The following is a 17221-nucleotide window of genomic DNA, read 5'->3' on the forward strand; positions in this document are numbered from 1 at the left end:
TGCTGGAGATTAAGCCCAGTATGTCTTGTCAGCTCTTCAGAGGACATGGAGAACTACTAATTCATATCAAGCCCTATCATCAGCCTCTTAAGACTGAACAAGCTTTTTTTAAGCCTTTCCTTGACAAGTCAGGTTTTCTAAACACTTTCACTTTTTGTTGCTCTTCTAGATTCTCTCCACTTCATCCACATCTTTCCTAGAAAAAAGAAGTAAAGTAGCACTTTAAAGACTAACAAAATAATTTATTAGGTGAGTTTTTGTGGGATGGAACCCATGGGACAGATAATTTATTAGGTGAGCTTTTGTGGGATAGACCCAACATTATTTTGTTAGTCTTTAAAGTGCTACTTAACTGCTTTTTTGTTTTGATAGTATATAGGCTAGCACAGCTTTCTCTGTTATCTTTCCTAGAGTGTAGCCCTGAGAATTGGGCACAATTGGGTGAAGCTGAGGCTTCACCAGTGCTAATCAGAGTGGGACAGTTAATTGACACTCATTTTTAATACATTGCAGACTGTTTTAGCTTTTTTGCAACTGCATCATACTCCTGATTCATTTAAATTTCTGATCCACTGTAACTTCCAGATCCTTCCCTGCAGTACCACTACTACTACTTCATCAGTGATTTTCCCCCTTAAAGGGATGTGAATTTGATTTCCCCCCCACCCCCGATCCTTCTTGGTATAATCTTAGAATACCAGGACCTCAAGAAATCCTCAATTGTGGTGGTCTGCTCTCATAGCAGGACCAAGCACTGGTCCTAAAATTCTTGGTGAAAAGCACAAATCTTGTGCCTACGTAGAGCTTTAAAAATATCCTGAGGAGATTATCTTGCCATCTAACCTACTCAAAATGAACAGGTTTGTTTGTGAGCTTGATGCTGTTCTCCTTAAGAGTTTAACTTCTGGTTAATAGGATATAATTGGGCAGCTGTGCTGAGGTTTACTTGCTCAGGAAAAGAAAACATTTACTTCGACATGTTAGTTGGGCTTGATGTCTGTGAACACAGCTGTCCTCTTGCTCTCTAGCATTTGTATTTATTCAAAATGTTTTTTCCAGGAGGGAAAAAACTCAAGTTCTATAATGATGATTTGTTTCTTTTCTAGAGTACCACGGGCGAGCAGTCCTTTGCCATCATTCATGTAATCACAAGCTAATACATCACCAAAATGTAGGCACATATCAAAAGGAATATCTCTTTCAGATTGGATCTCAAGCCCCATATCAGCTGAATATCTCAGCAGCCGTAACTGCTGTTTTCTTCTTTTAAAGGCTGCCTGCCCCTTAACCAAAGCCTTTACAGGTTGCACCTCTCAAATCCGGTACTCCATCATCCAGCAAAGTCTATGATCTGGCAGGACCACGGGTATTGTCGGACAAGAGAGTAGCAGCCAGTGCAGGAGCTCTAGTGGGCCAGCATCCAGAGCCCCTTATGACAACTGGGAGCCAGAGTCCCCGCCTGCCGCATGGGCTCTGGCCCCAGCCCAAGCTCCCAGGGGCTGCCAAGTGGAGGGAGGCTGGAGCTGCACCAGCCCCAGAGCCTGGGGCTGTCTGGTTGCAGAAGCTCTGGACCTCCTCTCTTCTGGCAAATTCACTGGTCTGGGACTCATCAGGTTTCAAGCATGCTGAATGAGGGAGGTGCAACCTGTGTATTATTATAGTGAACTGTGCTGTTCAGAACTGGCATTTCTAGATGCATATACCCACCAGGCAATGAGGCTACTTGGCACAACATGCTGGAGTCCAGACATCAAATCTAGTTCTAGACTTAGTTTGGACTCTTTTGGTGGACATGTTGCTAAAGCAGTCACCACAGATTCTTCTCAGTTGGTTGTGGGACAGAATTGATGCCCGAGTTTCATTGGCAGAGCTGTGTGACTCTAGGCTAGCCAGCAGTACTAGTTCTTGACTTGAGCTCAAACTGGAATTTCTTGGCCAGCAGCAGAGCGTAATGTGGACTTCTCAGGGAATTGGAACTGTGGCAGAGTCCATGTGAATTGTGCGGTTTTTTGTTTTTGTTTTTTGGAGTAGATAGTGTAAAGGTGGGTAGACAATGGATGACTGTCAGCACGAGTGATTTTCTTTTAAGCCTGTGTCCTTGCTGTCTCTGTTCCAGTCAGACTGAAAGCAGAATCTAAATTCTAACCCACACCCCTAGCCATGCCACTAGCTCAGGTTGAAAGACTCATTAAAATTGGTGAGACCTGTGTGTGGATAGGAGGGGGATTTAGAGGTACAGCCAAGTGGCTTACCACTTCACAACCTCACCCCTGAATTGTGCTAAGTAAGGAAGAAACCAGTGCCCAGAATCTGGCCCTACGTTTGCACTGTATTTGAGGACCTGGGGTCATCGGCAATGAATAGAAAGACAGGTCTTGGTACAGACAGCACAAAACAATGATTGTCAGCACTGTGGACTGTGACAGCATGTTCAGGAGCACCAGTGAGCTATGTTACTACGTTGTGACATTTGTACCCCGAAAGGTAGTTGATAGATATTTAGAATCCTTATGTTGGTTAAACCACTGCCATCTTCATGGGATCTGTTAATCACTGATCCAGGTTAGTTGAACAGCTACTGCTCTATACCTGTCCTGACTTACCTGCAGATAACTTCACTTACTTTTTCTGGCAGTATAGTGATCAGCAGTAGTAGGATCTTGTGAAATGCTGTGTTCTGAAGAAAGGAATGCTTGAAGTGCTCTCCTCACTCTGTCCAAGGGCTTTGTGACCTGATGGACACAATAGAAGAGTTTCTCCTTCAGCCACAAAAGAAAATTGTTCAGTTTTCCTGTTTAGAAAATGTACAAACATCGCAAGTAGTTGAGTCAGTTGTATTGGTTAGAGAACAATTTCTGCTTCATGCAGACAGCTGGGGAAAAAAAAATTCTAAGCATTTTCAGTTGGACTTCAGGAATGGGGGTGGGTGTTACGGCACATGCGCGTGCGCGTGTGTGTGTGTGTGTGTGTGTGAGAGAGAGAACCTTTTTATTTGTGGTGGTTCGTGTGCTTTTTTTCTTTTAAAGTGAGTCTTGTCACTAACAAGCTGTCTACCTTGTGAAAGAAAAATCTAATTTAAAGGAGTTAGCTCAATATTAAAATGTCCACTGTCTTTGCTGTAAATACCATCAGCTTAAATTAGTGAGCCCTAATACTGATAACAAAATGTTGATATTATGGGATGGGTATAGTGTCAATTTGAATTAAAAATTTCGAATAAAGGCTAGTGTGGAAGCGCAATGTCTTTAATTCAAATTTATTAGCCTCCAGAAGTGTCCCGTATGTATCCCACAAAACTACACAGTGACTCTCCACGTATGGTTGCTTCCTTTTCCGCTGTTCCCCATCCAGGTGCTCAGGAAGAAGGTCACAGGAAGCCTGCGTATTTTTGATTTAATTAGGATTAGCATTTGAGTTCTGCAGTGCCCAGGCCCACAAATATAAAAGTGCAGACGTGTGGTTTATGGAATTGGGTGGGGGTGGACAGGACTGATAGCATGGCTGCCCACCACTATGCCAATGTTTGCAGAGGATGCACAGTACAGGGAAGCTGGGTGGGTTTGAGGGAGGGCTGAAGGCGCAGCTGCCTGCCGCTACACCAATGTCTGCAGCGGACATGTGGCTGACAGAACTGGGCAGGGGTGGACAAGGATGGTAGCATAGCTGCCTGTTGCTATGCCAACGTCTGCAGAGAATGCACAGTACAGGGAAGCTGGATGGATTTGGGGGAGGGCTGAATTCTGTTACTGGATGCTCTGAATTCTGGAACAGTGTCTTGCATTCTGGGATTCTAACACAACACCCACAAGCAACCAGGGCTATCGCACTGTGGGATAGGTACCCACAATGCACTGCTCACATTGTGGAACTTGCATAGGGCAATGGGGATGTAGAAACTTGACATGAAAAACTGATGGGTCAAATGGGGTTCCGCAGGAGTCTGTGTTAGGACCGGTTCTGTTCAATATCTTCATCGACTATTTAGATATTGGCATAGAAAGTACACTTATTAAGTTTGCGGATGATACCAAGCTGGGAAGGGTTGCAGCTGCTTTGGAGGATAGGGTCATAATTCAAAATGATCTGGAAAAATTGAAGAAATGGTCTGAGGTAAAGAGGATGAAGCTTAAGGACAAATGCAAAGCGCTCCACTTGGGAAGGAACAGTCGGTTTTACACACACAGAATGGGGAGAGACTGTCTGTCTAGGAATGACTACAGCAGAAAGGGATCTAGGGGTTATAGTGGACCACAAGCTAAATATGAATCAACAGTGTGATGCTGTTGCAAAAAAAGCAAACCACGATTCTGGGATGCATTACCAGGTGTGTTGTGAGCAAGACATGAGAAGTCATTCTTCCGCTCTAGTCTGCGCTGGTTAGGCCTCAGCTGGCGTATTGTGTCCAGTTCGGGCACCGCAGTTCAAGAAAGATGTGGAGAAATTGGAGAGGGTCCAGAAAAGAGCGACAAGAATGATTAAAGGTCTAGAGAATGGGACCTATGAAGAAAGGCTGAAAGAATTGGGCTTTTTTAGTTTGGAAAAGAGGAGATTGAGGGGAGACATGATAGCGGTTTTCAGGTATCTAAAAGGGTGTCATGAGGAGGAGGGAGAAAACTTGTTCTTTTTGGCCTCTGAGGATAGAACAAGAGGCAATGGGCTTAAACTGCGGCAAGGGTGGTTTAGGTTGGACATGAGGGGAAAAGTTCCTGTCAGGGTGGTCAAACACTGGAATAAGTTGCCTAGGGAGGCTGTAGAATCTCCATTGCTGGAGATATTTAAGAACAGGTTAGATAGATGCCTATCAGGGATGGTTTAGACGGTACTTGGTCCTGCCATTGGGGCAGCCAGCCCTAGTATTCTATGATTCTGTGAATTTCTACAAGATTTGTAGACTCTTAAATTTGAATTCATAAGAACAAGGCTAAAAACTGAATTTATTAAATTAGTGTAGATGTAGCCTTAAACAGAAGTGGCTTGTATGGTATGATTCACACCCTTATAAAAATGAGGGAAATACTGAAGCATGTTCCAGCATATTTTGGCTGACACAGAATTGATCTGGAGTCTCTCTCTCACTTATGTGGTCTCACTGCCTTACTACTGTTCTGATATCGGAGGGGTAGCCGTGTTTAGTCTGGATCTGTAACAGCAACTAAGGGTCCTGTGGCACCTTATAGATTAACAAAAAGTTTTGAGCATGAGCTTTCGTGAGCACAGACTCATTTCATCAGATTTCCAAGACCAGCATCTGATGAAGTGAGTCTGTGCTCACGAAAGCTCATGCTCAAAACTTTTCTGTTAGTCTATAAGGTGCCACAGGACCCTTCGTTGCTGTTACTGTTCTGATGTGAGAGGCTGACTATTTCCCAGGTAAGGACAACAGCTGAGTTAAAGTAATACCGAAGTTTTGCAAGTTAGAGTTGTATCCCCTGCAAATGATTGATGCAGCTAATGCTGCAGATACTTGATAGTTTTGTAAGCATGTAGCATTTCAGGACTCAAGAGGGTGTGGTCTTTTTTTATAATGTAGAATACCGGGAGACCCAGAGTTGTCAGATTGACGTTTTCAAACAGGGCACCAGTTTACTCAAAACTGGTCACAATTTTAACTCTGCCCTTGTTTCCTGTGAAGCTTTAAAGAGCTGTAAGCTGTATACATTGTTTTCTGCTAAGGCTTTAGTAGGTAAGTTGTCTGTTGTGAATATGCTCAGGATTCTTGTCTATGTCCTCATATGCGACATGGGGGCATACAATTTCATGCTGTCCTGAGTTATAAAGTACAGAACTTTGCCATTAACCTGCGGTGGTTTTGCGGGGGGGATTATGTGCTATAGAAGCTGCTTGTCCTTTTTATTACTAGGGCAGAATGAAAGTTGTGGCTGTTTTTGAGTCAGCACTTTGTCTGAGAAGTGCAACGTTACTTCTGAATTTGTAGGGCTTCTTGAAATTTTTTCTTTTCTATTTCCAAGGTTTGTGCCAGGCAGTGGGCACTCAGTCTGTGGATATGTGTCTACTGTCCTAACTTTTCAAAACCAAGACTATTTTTTTTGCTGTTAAGACAGGTTCCTTTGTTTTTTCCAGTCTGAGGGTTCCACAGAAGAGCAGGGTTTGCAGTAAGCTGTAGGAGCCTTAGTTCAGCAAAATGCCTTTTTGTTCAATAGATCTAAGCCTTTGCCTAAACTTAGGCCAGGTTTGCACTAGACCTGAAAGTCTACTTCAGAATTGCCATAGCGAGACTTATGTATCGGAAATTGACTTTTGTGACTGTATTCACTAAGGTTGATGGGACTGTCAACCTCCCGCTCATGATAGTGAGGACTACAGGGGTCAACTGCAGATTCCAGACAAATCAATTTCACAGGTCTTTATCAGATGCACAAAACCAAAGTGGGTTGATCTACTGAAATGTAGACAAGCTTGCTTTCCCACCCACCTCCATGATGAGATTTCTAGGCTACAGACACCTTATGGTCTGCAAGGAGGAGTGTGACCTGTTTGCAGATCTGTGTGGACCCTTACTATTGCAGCTTTGTTCCTGGAAATGCCTAGGCATGGGCATCTTTTGTTATTGTCCTAATACTCACAGGAGTGGAGCTCTCCTCCCAAGGTGTGCGCCAATGGCTGTTGGTAGGGAATGTGGCCAGCAGAAGATTTGAAAATCCTCAGAACCAGAGAGGGTTGCGCAGAGATGAAGGAACCTCCGCCCTCCCTTTGCTTGCTTCCTGCTGCTCTGCAGATCAGCCTGGAGCACTCTCTGACCTCCACCTCCAAAAGCCCTACAGTCTGTTCAGCCTCCTGTGATAGCTTCACCTGCTGGAACTTTGAGGCCTCCAAACTCCCACACGGTGCATTAGGCTTGTAGCCAACCCATGTGCCTTTCATGGGTCCCCTTGAGACACTGAGACTTGTGGTTTTCCTCCAACCTCCTGTCATTACATTCCTTGGGAGACTTCAGAGAGCTGGTCACTCGTTGATTGCCCACATGCATCCATGTGTCAACCAGCCTCAGGTTGTTGGAAGCCTCTGCACAGTCTCGGTAAGAGGAAGATGAGCCTTTTCCTCTTGAGTGGGAAGGGGGACCTCTAGGAAGAGAGTGCTAGCTTCTGAAATCCCGCCCTTCCCTTCTATAAATCTGTTTGTTTGCCTGTTGTATCTCAACTGAGGGATACTAGCTGAGAGCAGAAGATTTGAGAGCTCGTGGGGCTGGGACCCTACCCCTTTGCAGGGCAGCTGCTGTAAACTGTCAGAGAGGACTACCTTGTGAGCCTGGGTGGCATGTTGGCAGAATCCCTCCCTGCCATGGGCTGCTTGATGGGGTAAATTTCTTTATTTAAAAACAAAACGCTCCCTAACTATGGGTTCATACCTAACCCAATGCCTGCCAGTGTCAGCACAGCCTTCTGGCCACTGTTTTGTGGCAGCTCCTTGGGGTGGGGACAGTAGCCCTTCCTGAGCAATCTCTTCTGGTGAAGGCTCTTAGTTTTCAGATTTATCTTATTCATTTTTTTTCTTGAGACTATATCGGTGCTTGGTGCCACAACACAAATGGGTGCAAATCAGTGCAAACAACCAGTTTTCTGAGTTAAGTACTGGAGTGTGTTTTGGTGGATGGAAAGGTGAGGGTGGGGAGGAGGAGTGCGTTCAGTAGATTAATGCTTTGAATTCCACTCATCAGTGTGGTTTGCTGCAAAACTAAAACAGAACTCAAGGCCCAATATCACCACTGAGGTTAAGAAAGCCATACAGCTCTAATACCCAAATAAGTTTTTTTCTTTGTATAAAGAGTTGTAGGCTTAGTCTGTCAATATTTACATACAATAACTGGGCTGCACCATTTGCTTCTACTGGCCAAGCATCAGCCCTTTATAGGCTCCCTTTCGCACTGTCCTTTCCCCCTTGCCATCCTGTCTGCTCTTCATATCTCCAGGCAGGGTGTCCCACATGCAGTGCTATGTGGAGAACCAGCCCTTGGTTGGCATGCTCTGCTCACCAACAGGCACCTTCCTTCTCCCACCATCTCTGGCTAGGCTGGTGCTCCAGCAAAGCCCAGGACCCCCTGGCCTAGGGTGCTAGCCAGGAGGGGCTAAGCCTTGCATGTGCCAAAGCCCCATACAGCAGTGGCATGGGGAAGCCTCTCAGCCCTTCAGCTAAGCATTGGCATGGTGAGATGGACAGGAAGGGAAGCCATTTGCAGCCTGTTCCTAAGCAGCCCCCCTGTGCGGGGGCTTAGCCCAAGCATCTCCCCCATCCCTACCCTGGGCCCTGCTGTCAGGGAGTGCAGGTCTGCTCTACTGCTTAGCCACCCTCCTCTTCTGAGACACTTCTCTGGCTGTGTTCACTGAAGCCCCTGCATCAGTGCCTAGCAAACCTGACTGTCCAATGCATTCTACTTCAGGTGTGCCTGGCAGACAGGAAGTAACTGGGTTGTGTCTGGGCCAGCAGCAGCCTGGAGGTGTTAGCTGCCTTTCCAGCCTGCATGGGCTGGGAGGAACAAGCAGCTTTCGTGCTCTCCCCCATGTGTCTGAAGCAGGGAAAGAGAAGTGGTCTGTAAAAAGCTGGGCCAGGTCATTCTATCCCATGCCCCCACTCCTCCAACCCTGCAACTAGAAGCATCTCCTCTGCCTTCCCTCCCGCACAGTAGCAAGAGCACTGCTGGCCTTGTTCCAGTGTGTGCACTGGCAGAAATCTGGGGAGGACACTTGTGACCCTGTGTGCCCCCTGCACATATTGGCTTGGGAAGATGCAGTGCCAGATGTCCAGAGCAGTGGGTCCATCCTGGCAGGGAGGGTAGAGAGGGCTGGGCAGGGAGGAGTGGGTTGGTTAGTCAGCTCCCCAAGTGATAGAGGTATATGGGAGTGTGAGTGACCCCTCCCTGTATGTGCTTGTGTGTGGGAAACCGACCCCTTCCTCAGTGAACTCCAAAGCCTTAATGTAAATAAAAAGAATGTAAGTACACAGTGCTGCTTTTCCACAGGGGCTTGCTCATCTCGATGTTAATTGGAATGTTTGTATGATTGATGACAGTTGAACTTGCTGAATCTGAGTTAATTCTGCTAGGTGTCCCATTCAGTACAGTACAGAGAAATATGCCTCCCCTGTCTTTGTGCTTTCCCGTCTTTATACTCGGTTGTGTATAGAGGCACGTTCAAACATGATGCTTCAGATCCTCCAGCTCTTGGGGAGTCCTCTTGTCTGCCGGGTGTTACCATAAACTACAGAAGCCTAGTTATGGCTAGAACTAGGAGTAAGGGGCTGAAATAGGGAAAAATGTGGGTTAACTATTGAAAGCAACCGTCTGGGGATGAGGTACAAGGGTTGCATGTGTAATAGAACACATGGCCGTGGAACAACATTCTGAAGGAAGCTGTGGAAACCCTATTGTTGAGACCGCTTAAGTTGAACGAGAGGAAATACTATAGCAGCAAGTAATTGTGTGCAGTGGTATTGACTGGATGAGCTTCATAGAGAAAAAGACAAACAGGTTGTTTCTTAAATCAGCGCTGTTTTGGGAAATGGGGAGATTCACTTCCCAGATTTTCTCTTTAGTGTGAAATAAATTTGTATGGAAACTGCAAGCATCTTGAAGACTGACATCAGAAATAACTGAATGCTTGACAGGTGGAATGTGTGGCGTGTGACTTAAGTTTTGTTTCAAAGCTGTGTTCAGTCGCAGAGTATCAGTTCTAGTTTGCAGACTCTCTAACTTTTGCAGAGGATTTGGCGAGTACAGTAGAGGCATGAAGTAGTATAACTGAGCTTTAAATACATGACCTAGATTTAACAGAATAGTAGCAAAGTGGTAGCCGTGTTAGTCTGTATTCCAACAAAACAAAGCAGCGAAGTGTAGCACTTTAAAGACCAACAAAATATTTTGTTCACCTTTAAAGGCTGCATTTCTGTTTTGTTTTGTTGGATTTAGGGTCAGCCTAAAGTGGCCAAGAAAGAATATTGTGTCCTAAGGGCTAGGGGTGTAAGACAGCTGGGAGAGTTACATAGGTAATGATTTTAAGGCACATTTGTATAGCAAACTACAGTTATATTTTTCTTCCTTTTTTGGTTATCTGAAGTAATTGTACTTGTGTCCTGCAATGAGAAGACTTCAGTCTTTTTTTTTTTTTTTGAAAAGTATTTTTCTCAAAGGATTTCTGAACTTCATGTAGAACTACAGAATTCCATCTCAGCATTTTTTGCTCTCTGGGAAACAGAAGTCACTACATCTTAAAATAACTTAATAAATACCTAATATTTTTAAAGCCACCCCCCTTAAGGTGGAGGGACACTTTAAAACAAGAGCGAATAATTCTCTAGTTGCAAAAACCTTTCCATTTTGTGTCTGTGGCTTCTTTCAAAAACCTCAGACTGGCTGTTTTTCAGCTCCTATGTTGTATTTTTAGAAATAGAGTATTTGACCATAGACTAGGAAGAAACTTGTATTTAGGATGTGTGTGGTATAGAGCTCATATTTTCATTATAGGTTGAGCATTAAGTGAAAAATTGCTAAACGTTCTTTAATCATACTCAGAAAACTTTTTCTATCAAATACGTCTGTGTCTCAGTCTGGCAAATTAAAAGCACTGGGGGGGAGCAGACCACTGTTAATGGTGCTTACTATTTCCAAGGTAACTTAATAATGACTGTTTATACAGGGACAGAAGACAGCAAGAGGGAGGATGAACAAATGAACACCTACACAAGCCATTTGTGGAACCATGTGAGACATCTGAATGTCTTCATGTACTCAGGCGTTAATGTTTTTTCTTTTACATTTAATCTCACAGATACAATGACCGCTTCGTAATAAACCACAGGGTAAATTCTGTTGATCTAACATACTGCTGCAGTAGCACTGTGTGAGGTTTTCTGACAAGTTCCAAAGTTTCAGTGATAGAATGTTTAACTCTGAACTTCAGTCTGTTTCCAATTATGCAGGAAACTTTTTTTCGCTTCACTTTTTAATGAAAACACAGCAAAGGGGGCTGGATTCAATCCTGTTACCATTTGAAGGCTGTTTTACCAGTAACTTCAAATAGGAGCAACATATATCCCTAAATAAATCAAAAGGGAACGTGTCATCTGCACGTACAGAGGCACTTCACACGTCGAGCCTGTATTTTTAATGTATATATAGTCTGTTACTGTAACTCTGAATGTAATAGAATTCACCCCATGCATGCTGACAAGAATATGCAGTTCATGTGGGACTGGCTTATAGATCTATGTATTTATGGCACTGTAGGGGAAAAGATGTATTCCTTAATGTTTGTGTGCTTTTATTGCACTATAGCAATGCTGTTCATCTTTTTTGTCAGTTCAGGTCTTTCTCCTGCTGTTCAGTTCAATTCAATTTTTAAAAGCGATTGATTAGAAGGCAAACCCCTGCCTCCACACTCCTAGCTACGGCTGTTTAGCATAAATTCACTTAGAAGCAGCATTATAAAAATAACATGGCATTTCCCACTGCAGCAGCTGGCTTATGAAAAAGAACCATCACAAGCGCGTAATAGCAAAAATGCATTTGTGATGTACAGCAGCAGCTGTTTCTTTTTTGAAAGTAATTACTGCAGCAGATAGTCACTCCAGAACAGGGGCTGACAAGAAATTGTGTGGGATGACTCCTCTCTCCTTCCTGGGTTGTGAACCTGGGTTTAGACAAATGTGGAGCTCTCTCACTTTTGGCTGACACAAGAGCAAGAACTCCAGCATCTCTTGCACTTGCTTGTCACTTTTCAGAAAGACTCTAGAATGGGTTTTTAAATAACTGTCGTGCGCGCGTGCACTCTCTCTCTTGCTTTCAGCTGTATGCCTTGTGCACATAATAGGACACTCCAAATCTTGAATTGCTACAGCTAGAGATTACTTAATGTGGAAGTGAAGTCTGTTTGAACAGAAAACCCAGACTTACCGTTTGCCAGCTGTCTGTTGCACAGAAAAGGGACAGTGTTTTGCTTTGGGACAACGTTCTGCTTCAGGAAAGCTCAAAGACAGTATTTGACGGTTGGTTCAGCTTTCTGTAGGCTCTTGTCAGGTTGATTAATCAACACCAAAATCTCTCAAAACATTTGTCTAGTATAGAGCACATCTTCGAGGGAAACTCTGTCCCATTCATGCTCACATAGACTGCTTCCCCTCCCATTCATGATGGTAGAATATCCTTTTGCCAACCACCTCAACTTGCGTAGAAAAGTAGTATTCAAGTATAGGTAGCCATCTGCAGGAGAGTTGAGCCACTGGGGGGAAAGGAAAGCAAGCACGCAATGATTACCAAACTCCCTGCAGACCCTCATGTGCTGTATGGCCCACTGGTGGTCCATGGAGGATCCCTGAATCTATTCTAGTGTGTAAGCTGAGGTAACATAAACTATGGCCCTGACTGAAGATGCAGACCACAGTCATATAGTAGGCTATGGGTGAAAAGCTCTAAACCATACTGTCTGGCAGTTTAATAAACACAGTAGCAAAATAACGGCATCCTGTCTGTTGAAATGAAGGCACATTTTGAATCCAATGTGCAGAATAAGCTGTGTCCTAAGAGGGCCTGTCTGGCATTTACAAAAGTACACTGATTAAACTTAGCATACAGCTGCTGCTTCTGGGACTGTTTTCATCCCATCTCTGCCCTGGGGTGAGGGCAGAGGGGGAGGTGGAAAGGGAGATGGTTCTGTACAGGGGTGATCTTTTGACACTTTATAGCAGTCTGCAAATGCCAAGATGATGTAATAGTTACTTTGAAAAACCAATGGGACATTCCCCAAATATTTAACTTTGGAAAGTAGAGCCTTTGAATGTACAGTGTGCACACTGTACATGTGGTTACCCAAACATAATGGCTCTAAAAGATGCACATGGTTTTTGAAGTTGGCTGTGGAAGCATTGACCATAGCTTGTTTGCGTATTGTGGTAGCACTTATCTGCTGAGCTACACGGGCGTTAACCTTGCTGTCCAGAATCTGAAGTGCAATGAACACAAGTGTCACACCAAGGTTTAAACTGTTGACCAATGCTGCTGAGCTAGTTTTGAGACACTGAACACCCATCCCAGGCGTACTTTTTCATGTACAGCTTTTGTAGATACTAGGGGATAATACTTGTCTGTGAATAAAAGGGTTTCCAGTGTTGCAATCTGTCCGACTTATTGCTGAGATCCCAAGTGGTGGCTGTTCGGTAGCAGAAAGTGTTCAAGTTGTAGCATGAACCAATGCAAAAACTGCCCTCATATAAATATACTGTAAAACATTTAGATTTGTTGCGTTTGCAAGAGGCTCTTTACATTCTTGTGACTATTAAAACACAAGGTACTGAACAGTTGGGGTAAAATAAGAGAGCTGCTTAAAATAGGATAAAAATAACTAACAGTTAATGTCTTGTAGTGTATATTTGTTACTAACCCTTATAACATGTCATCTTCTTGCTTACATCCATCACAAGCTATCTTAGGTGCATCCAGGATATTGTAGGTCGACTGGACTGAGGGGGGGAAACTCCTTTCAGTTGGAGGATCCAGTGTCTACTCTCTCAGTACTGAAGACAATGGAGCATGATAGACAAAAGCAGTGCCTTTTGGGAGTTTTATGGGGAAGCTAGGGTAACACAGAGGATCTTGTGATCTGTGTTTTGTACTCTGAAGGAGGTTTGCAGGTGGGAGCATGTAAGCTGTGGTGGAAGGACAGGCTGATATAAAGTGTGATATGTTTAAAATAGTCCAGGCCACATCTGTGCACAATAAACTTCAGTAAAAATCTGGTGACCATCTTCCCTTAGGAATTGCCACAGTCTTGTAAAACATCAGCTATTCCAAGGCAATAACTTGAAGCCAACACAGGTTAAAATGCATTTAGTTCTGCTGCTGGGTCTTGGCTTTGGCTTGCATCACTCTTCATGTGCATTTATTTATCATCACAGGGTGGCCTTGGTGGTTGGGGAATGTATGTTTTGTTTTGTTTTTTTAAGCACAGTGAGACAGCCACTTCACCAAAAGGTAAGCAGAAAACAGGGGGAGTTACACCAGGGTTCTTATGGATATATTGGTAGAGCTGTGCTGCTGGAAGTTTAAGTGTAGACATGGCCTAAGTGGTAAGCTGTATTTAGCACCAGAGTTATTGCAACTGTGTGTGGACAATTAAAGATCTGTACACTTTTACGGTTATTGTGTAACTGATGTATTCTATACTTGTGTTGTCTTTGCTTTCTGTGTAGACTGAGAAGTATTTTTAAAGTGTTAAAATGCTGCCAGATATAACATACAGGATTTCAAAAAGCTGGCTGAGCAATGAACAAAGAGCTGGCTAGCTTTAATGAGTAGAAAGAGAGATTGATCTGATCTCCACTGCTGGCTGCAATATTTGTTCCACTCCTTAAATGGCCATAGTCTGGCACCAGGGCTTTATGGGTCTGAAATAATGTAGCCCTTAGTGCATTAGCACTGATTTGACATTCCTCCTTTTAAACAACATTACAAACCAAGGGTGGGGAGTAGCATACTGTACAAAACATCGAATAAACAGTGAAATCTCTGCATTCATACTGAGTTGTGGGTATTTACATTAGAGAAATATAGATTGGATTTGATATTCCAGAACTATTGTTTTCAGACTCTTAACATGCATATTATACATCTGAGGTGTGAGTACTGAATCATGTAACTGACTAAACTTGAGTAACCTGAGGCCATAGTTCTAGGTGAAAACTGCTTTGGAGGTGTTTGATAACAACCTCTTCTGTCTTTCAGCTTTACCTTCAGGCCAGAATGAAAGGAGACTGGGCAAGACTCGTACGTCCCACAGCACAATTTGCTCTGATTGCCTCATCTATCTACGTGGGTCTCTCTCGTGTTTCTGATTACAAACATCACTGGAGCGATGTGTTGACTGGACTCCTTCAGGGAGCAGTGGTAGCTGTGCTCATCGTAAGTCCATAAATAGTTAACTGAGACAGAATTGAAGGAATTTTAAAGAGCAGATTTTATGCCATGGGGGGGAGGGCAAGCACTGGTTCCATTCAGGGCAAAGTGTACACACCTCCCCAGTGCTCTCAAATGCAGGAGCAGTAGAGTGAGGAATAGAAGAAATGCTTAGTCTCATGATTACCACTCTAGAATGCAGAAGCCCAAGTCGTGGACTGGGAACCCAACTATGTTAGGCATTGTACAAACAGAGCTGTAGGCTCTTTGGGGCAGAAACAGTCTTTTTGGTCTAAGATGGATACAGACCTGGGGCATACAAGGAAACCATGGGCATTCTGACCAGCAGGATAAATGGTGGGCTCAGCACAGCAGCACTTTAACTGTTGGTTTTGTAGGTTTAATGATGAATTTGAAGGCAGATGAGGTAGCTCTGTGGACTTTCCTGCCAAGGAGCACCTCTCAAATATGAGGGGAAGCAGAGGAGAAAGCATGAAGGTGCCTGTTTAAAAATCTACGTGGGCAATGAAAAATGGCTTTGTGGGTAGATCATAGGCAAGAACTGTCACCTCAGTAGTGAATGACAGTGGAGGAGAGAGGCAATGAAGGGCTTTGAAAATAGGACAAGTACTGGTTACATGAAGTACATCGTGGTGACAAGGTTAAAGCAAGAGATTAGGAAAACTTTTTGCAACAGCCTCCTGAATTTGGTGTGGAGGAAGTATGTTTGTCAAGACCAGAAGAAAAGGACGTTCTGGTAAGTGACGCAAGATGAGTCATAGCTGCATGGAAGTTTAGGAAATGCCATTATGTTAGGGATTATGCAGAAGAAAATCTGCAAGACTTCGTGTTGGGACCTGGAGAGGTTTGAATTGAAGGGGATACCCTGGTTATGAGCTTGAGTGACAGGACAGTGGGGGTATCTTATGCTTGGGTGAGGAGGGAAGAGCAGCAGAGGACATTGAAACCTATTGGCCATGCTGATCTTGTGCTGATAGCTCAACATGTGGAAGGTGTTAGAAAGGAACTGATTTTAGTATGGATAGAAGGCATGCCTGAAAAAGAGGTAGAGCTGAGCTGAGTTAGCAGTATGGAGAGGGTAGCTGAATTGGTGTCTGTCAAATGTCCTTGGTCCCCTTTTCCACATACTTGTGGGTAATTGCAGCCACAAAGTTTTGGGGGTGGGGGTCAGGATAGGGAGAATGAGGAGGGTCCCCGATGGACACACAAATGAAAGAGCAATTGAGAGGTCAGAGGACAAAGGACATCCATGGAAGCCGAGAAAGGACAAGAGGAGTCAACATCAAAGGCAGCTGATGGGTCGATGATGAGGATGGAATATGACTCAGTTTAAGATCCAACAGACTAAAGCAGGTTTATATTGTGATGGGGCGGGGGGGGAGCCAAAGAAGATATGCTCTAAGTAAGGGAAAGGATGAGGGGCACAAAAGTGAGCAAGATATGAGATGGGGTCATTTAGGGCAAGTGAAGGGGTTGAGAGAGAGCAGGAAGGCAGATATTGTTTAATAGCTCTCAGGGAAGAAATCTGTAAAAACACTTTGGCTGTGTCTACACTAGCCAAAAACTTTGAAATGGCCATTTTGAAGTTTACTAATCAAGTGCTAAAATACATATTCAGTGCATTAGCATGCGGGTGGCCGCGGCACTTCGAAATTGACGCAGCTTGCTGCTGCGCGGCTCATCCAGACAGGGCTGCTTTTCGAAAGGACCCTGGCTACTTCGAAGTCCCCTTACTTATGAGCACATAGGAATAAGGGTACTTCAAAGTAGCTGGGGTCTTTTCGAAAAGAAGCCCCGTCTGCATGAGCTGCGCAGTGGTGAGCTGTGTCAATTTCAAAGTGCCGCAGCCGCCCGCCTACTAGTGAGGTGCTGAATATGTATTTCAGCGCTTCATTAGTAAACTTCAAAATGGCCATGCAAATGGCCATTTCGAAGCTTTTTGGCTAGTGTAGACATAGCCTTTGGGGGGAAGTTTGAGGAGTGAGTCAAAGGTGGTGGTGAAACTGGCTGGGATTGAGGACAGGGGATTCAGTAAAATAGGAGACGTACGTACATGTTACTAAGAAGATGGCCAGTGTGAAGGAGTAGAATTTTGTAGGAGTAGTTGTCAGGATAAGGCAGCTGTCAGAGCAGACGGCTTGTGCTAGGTAGGAAATTGTCAAGGGAAGAGGGCAGAGTGGATAGCTTTTTGTTTTAAATTGACAATTTTATGTTGAGGCCTAAATTTATTGTAATGTAGCATTAAATGGAAAACAAATTCAACCATTACATGTGGTGATTTGAATCAAGTCCAACCACCCAATT

The 17221-nt window shown here is 44.1% G+C and overlaps 1 protein-coding gene across 2 annotated transcripts in view; it reads left to right on the forward strand.

Annotated features, from left to right (window-relative positions):
* PLPP1 (phospholipid phosphatase 1) overlaps positions 1-17221 on the forward strand; it is a 125835-nt gene that overhangs the window by 105962 nt on the left and 2652 nt on the right. For both annotated transcript variants that reach the window (XM_074995568.1, XM_074995567.1), the window contains exon 5: positions 14726-14902. In XM_074995568.1, the coding sequence (XP_074851669.1) occupies positions 14726-14902 (177 nt within the window). The remainder of the gene's footprint in view (positions 1-14725; positions 14903-17221) is intronic.

The sequence above is a fragment of the Carettochelys insculpta genome, chromosome 5 (genome assembly GCF_033958435.1).
Source record: "Carettochelys insculpta isolate YL-2023 chromosome 5, ASM3395843v1, whole genome shotgun sequence".
Taxonomy (NCBI): Eukaryota; Metazoa; Chordata; order Testudines; family Carettochelyidae; genus Carettochelys; species Carettochelys insculpta.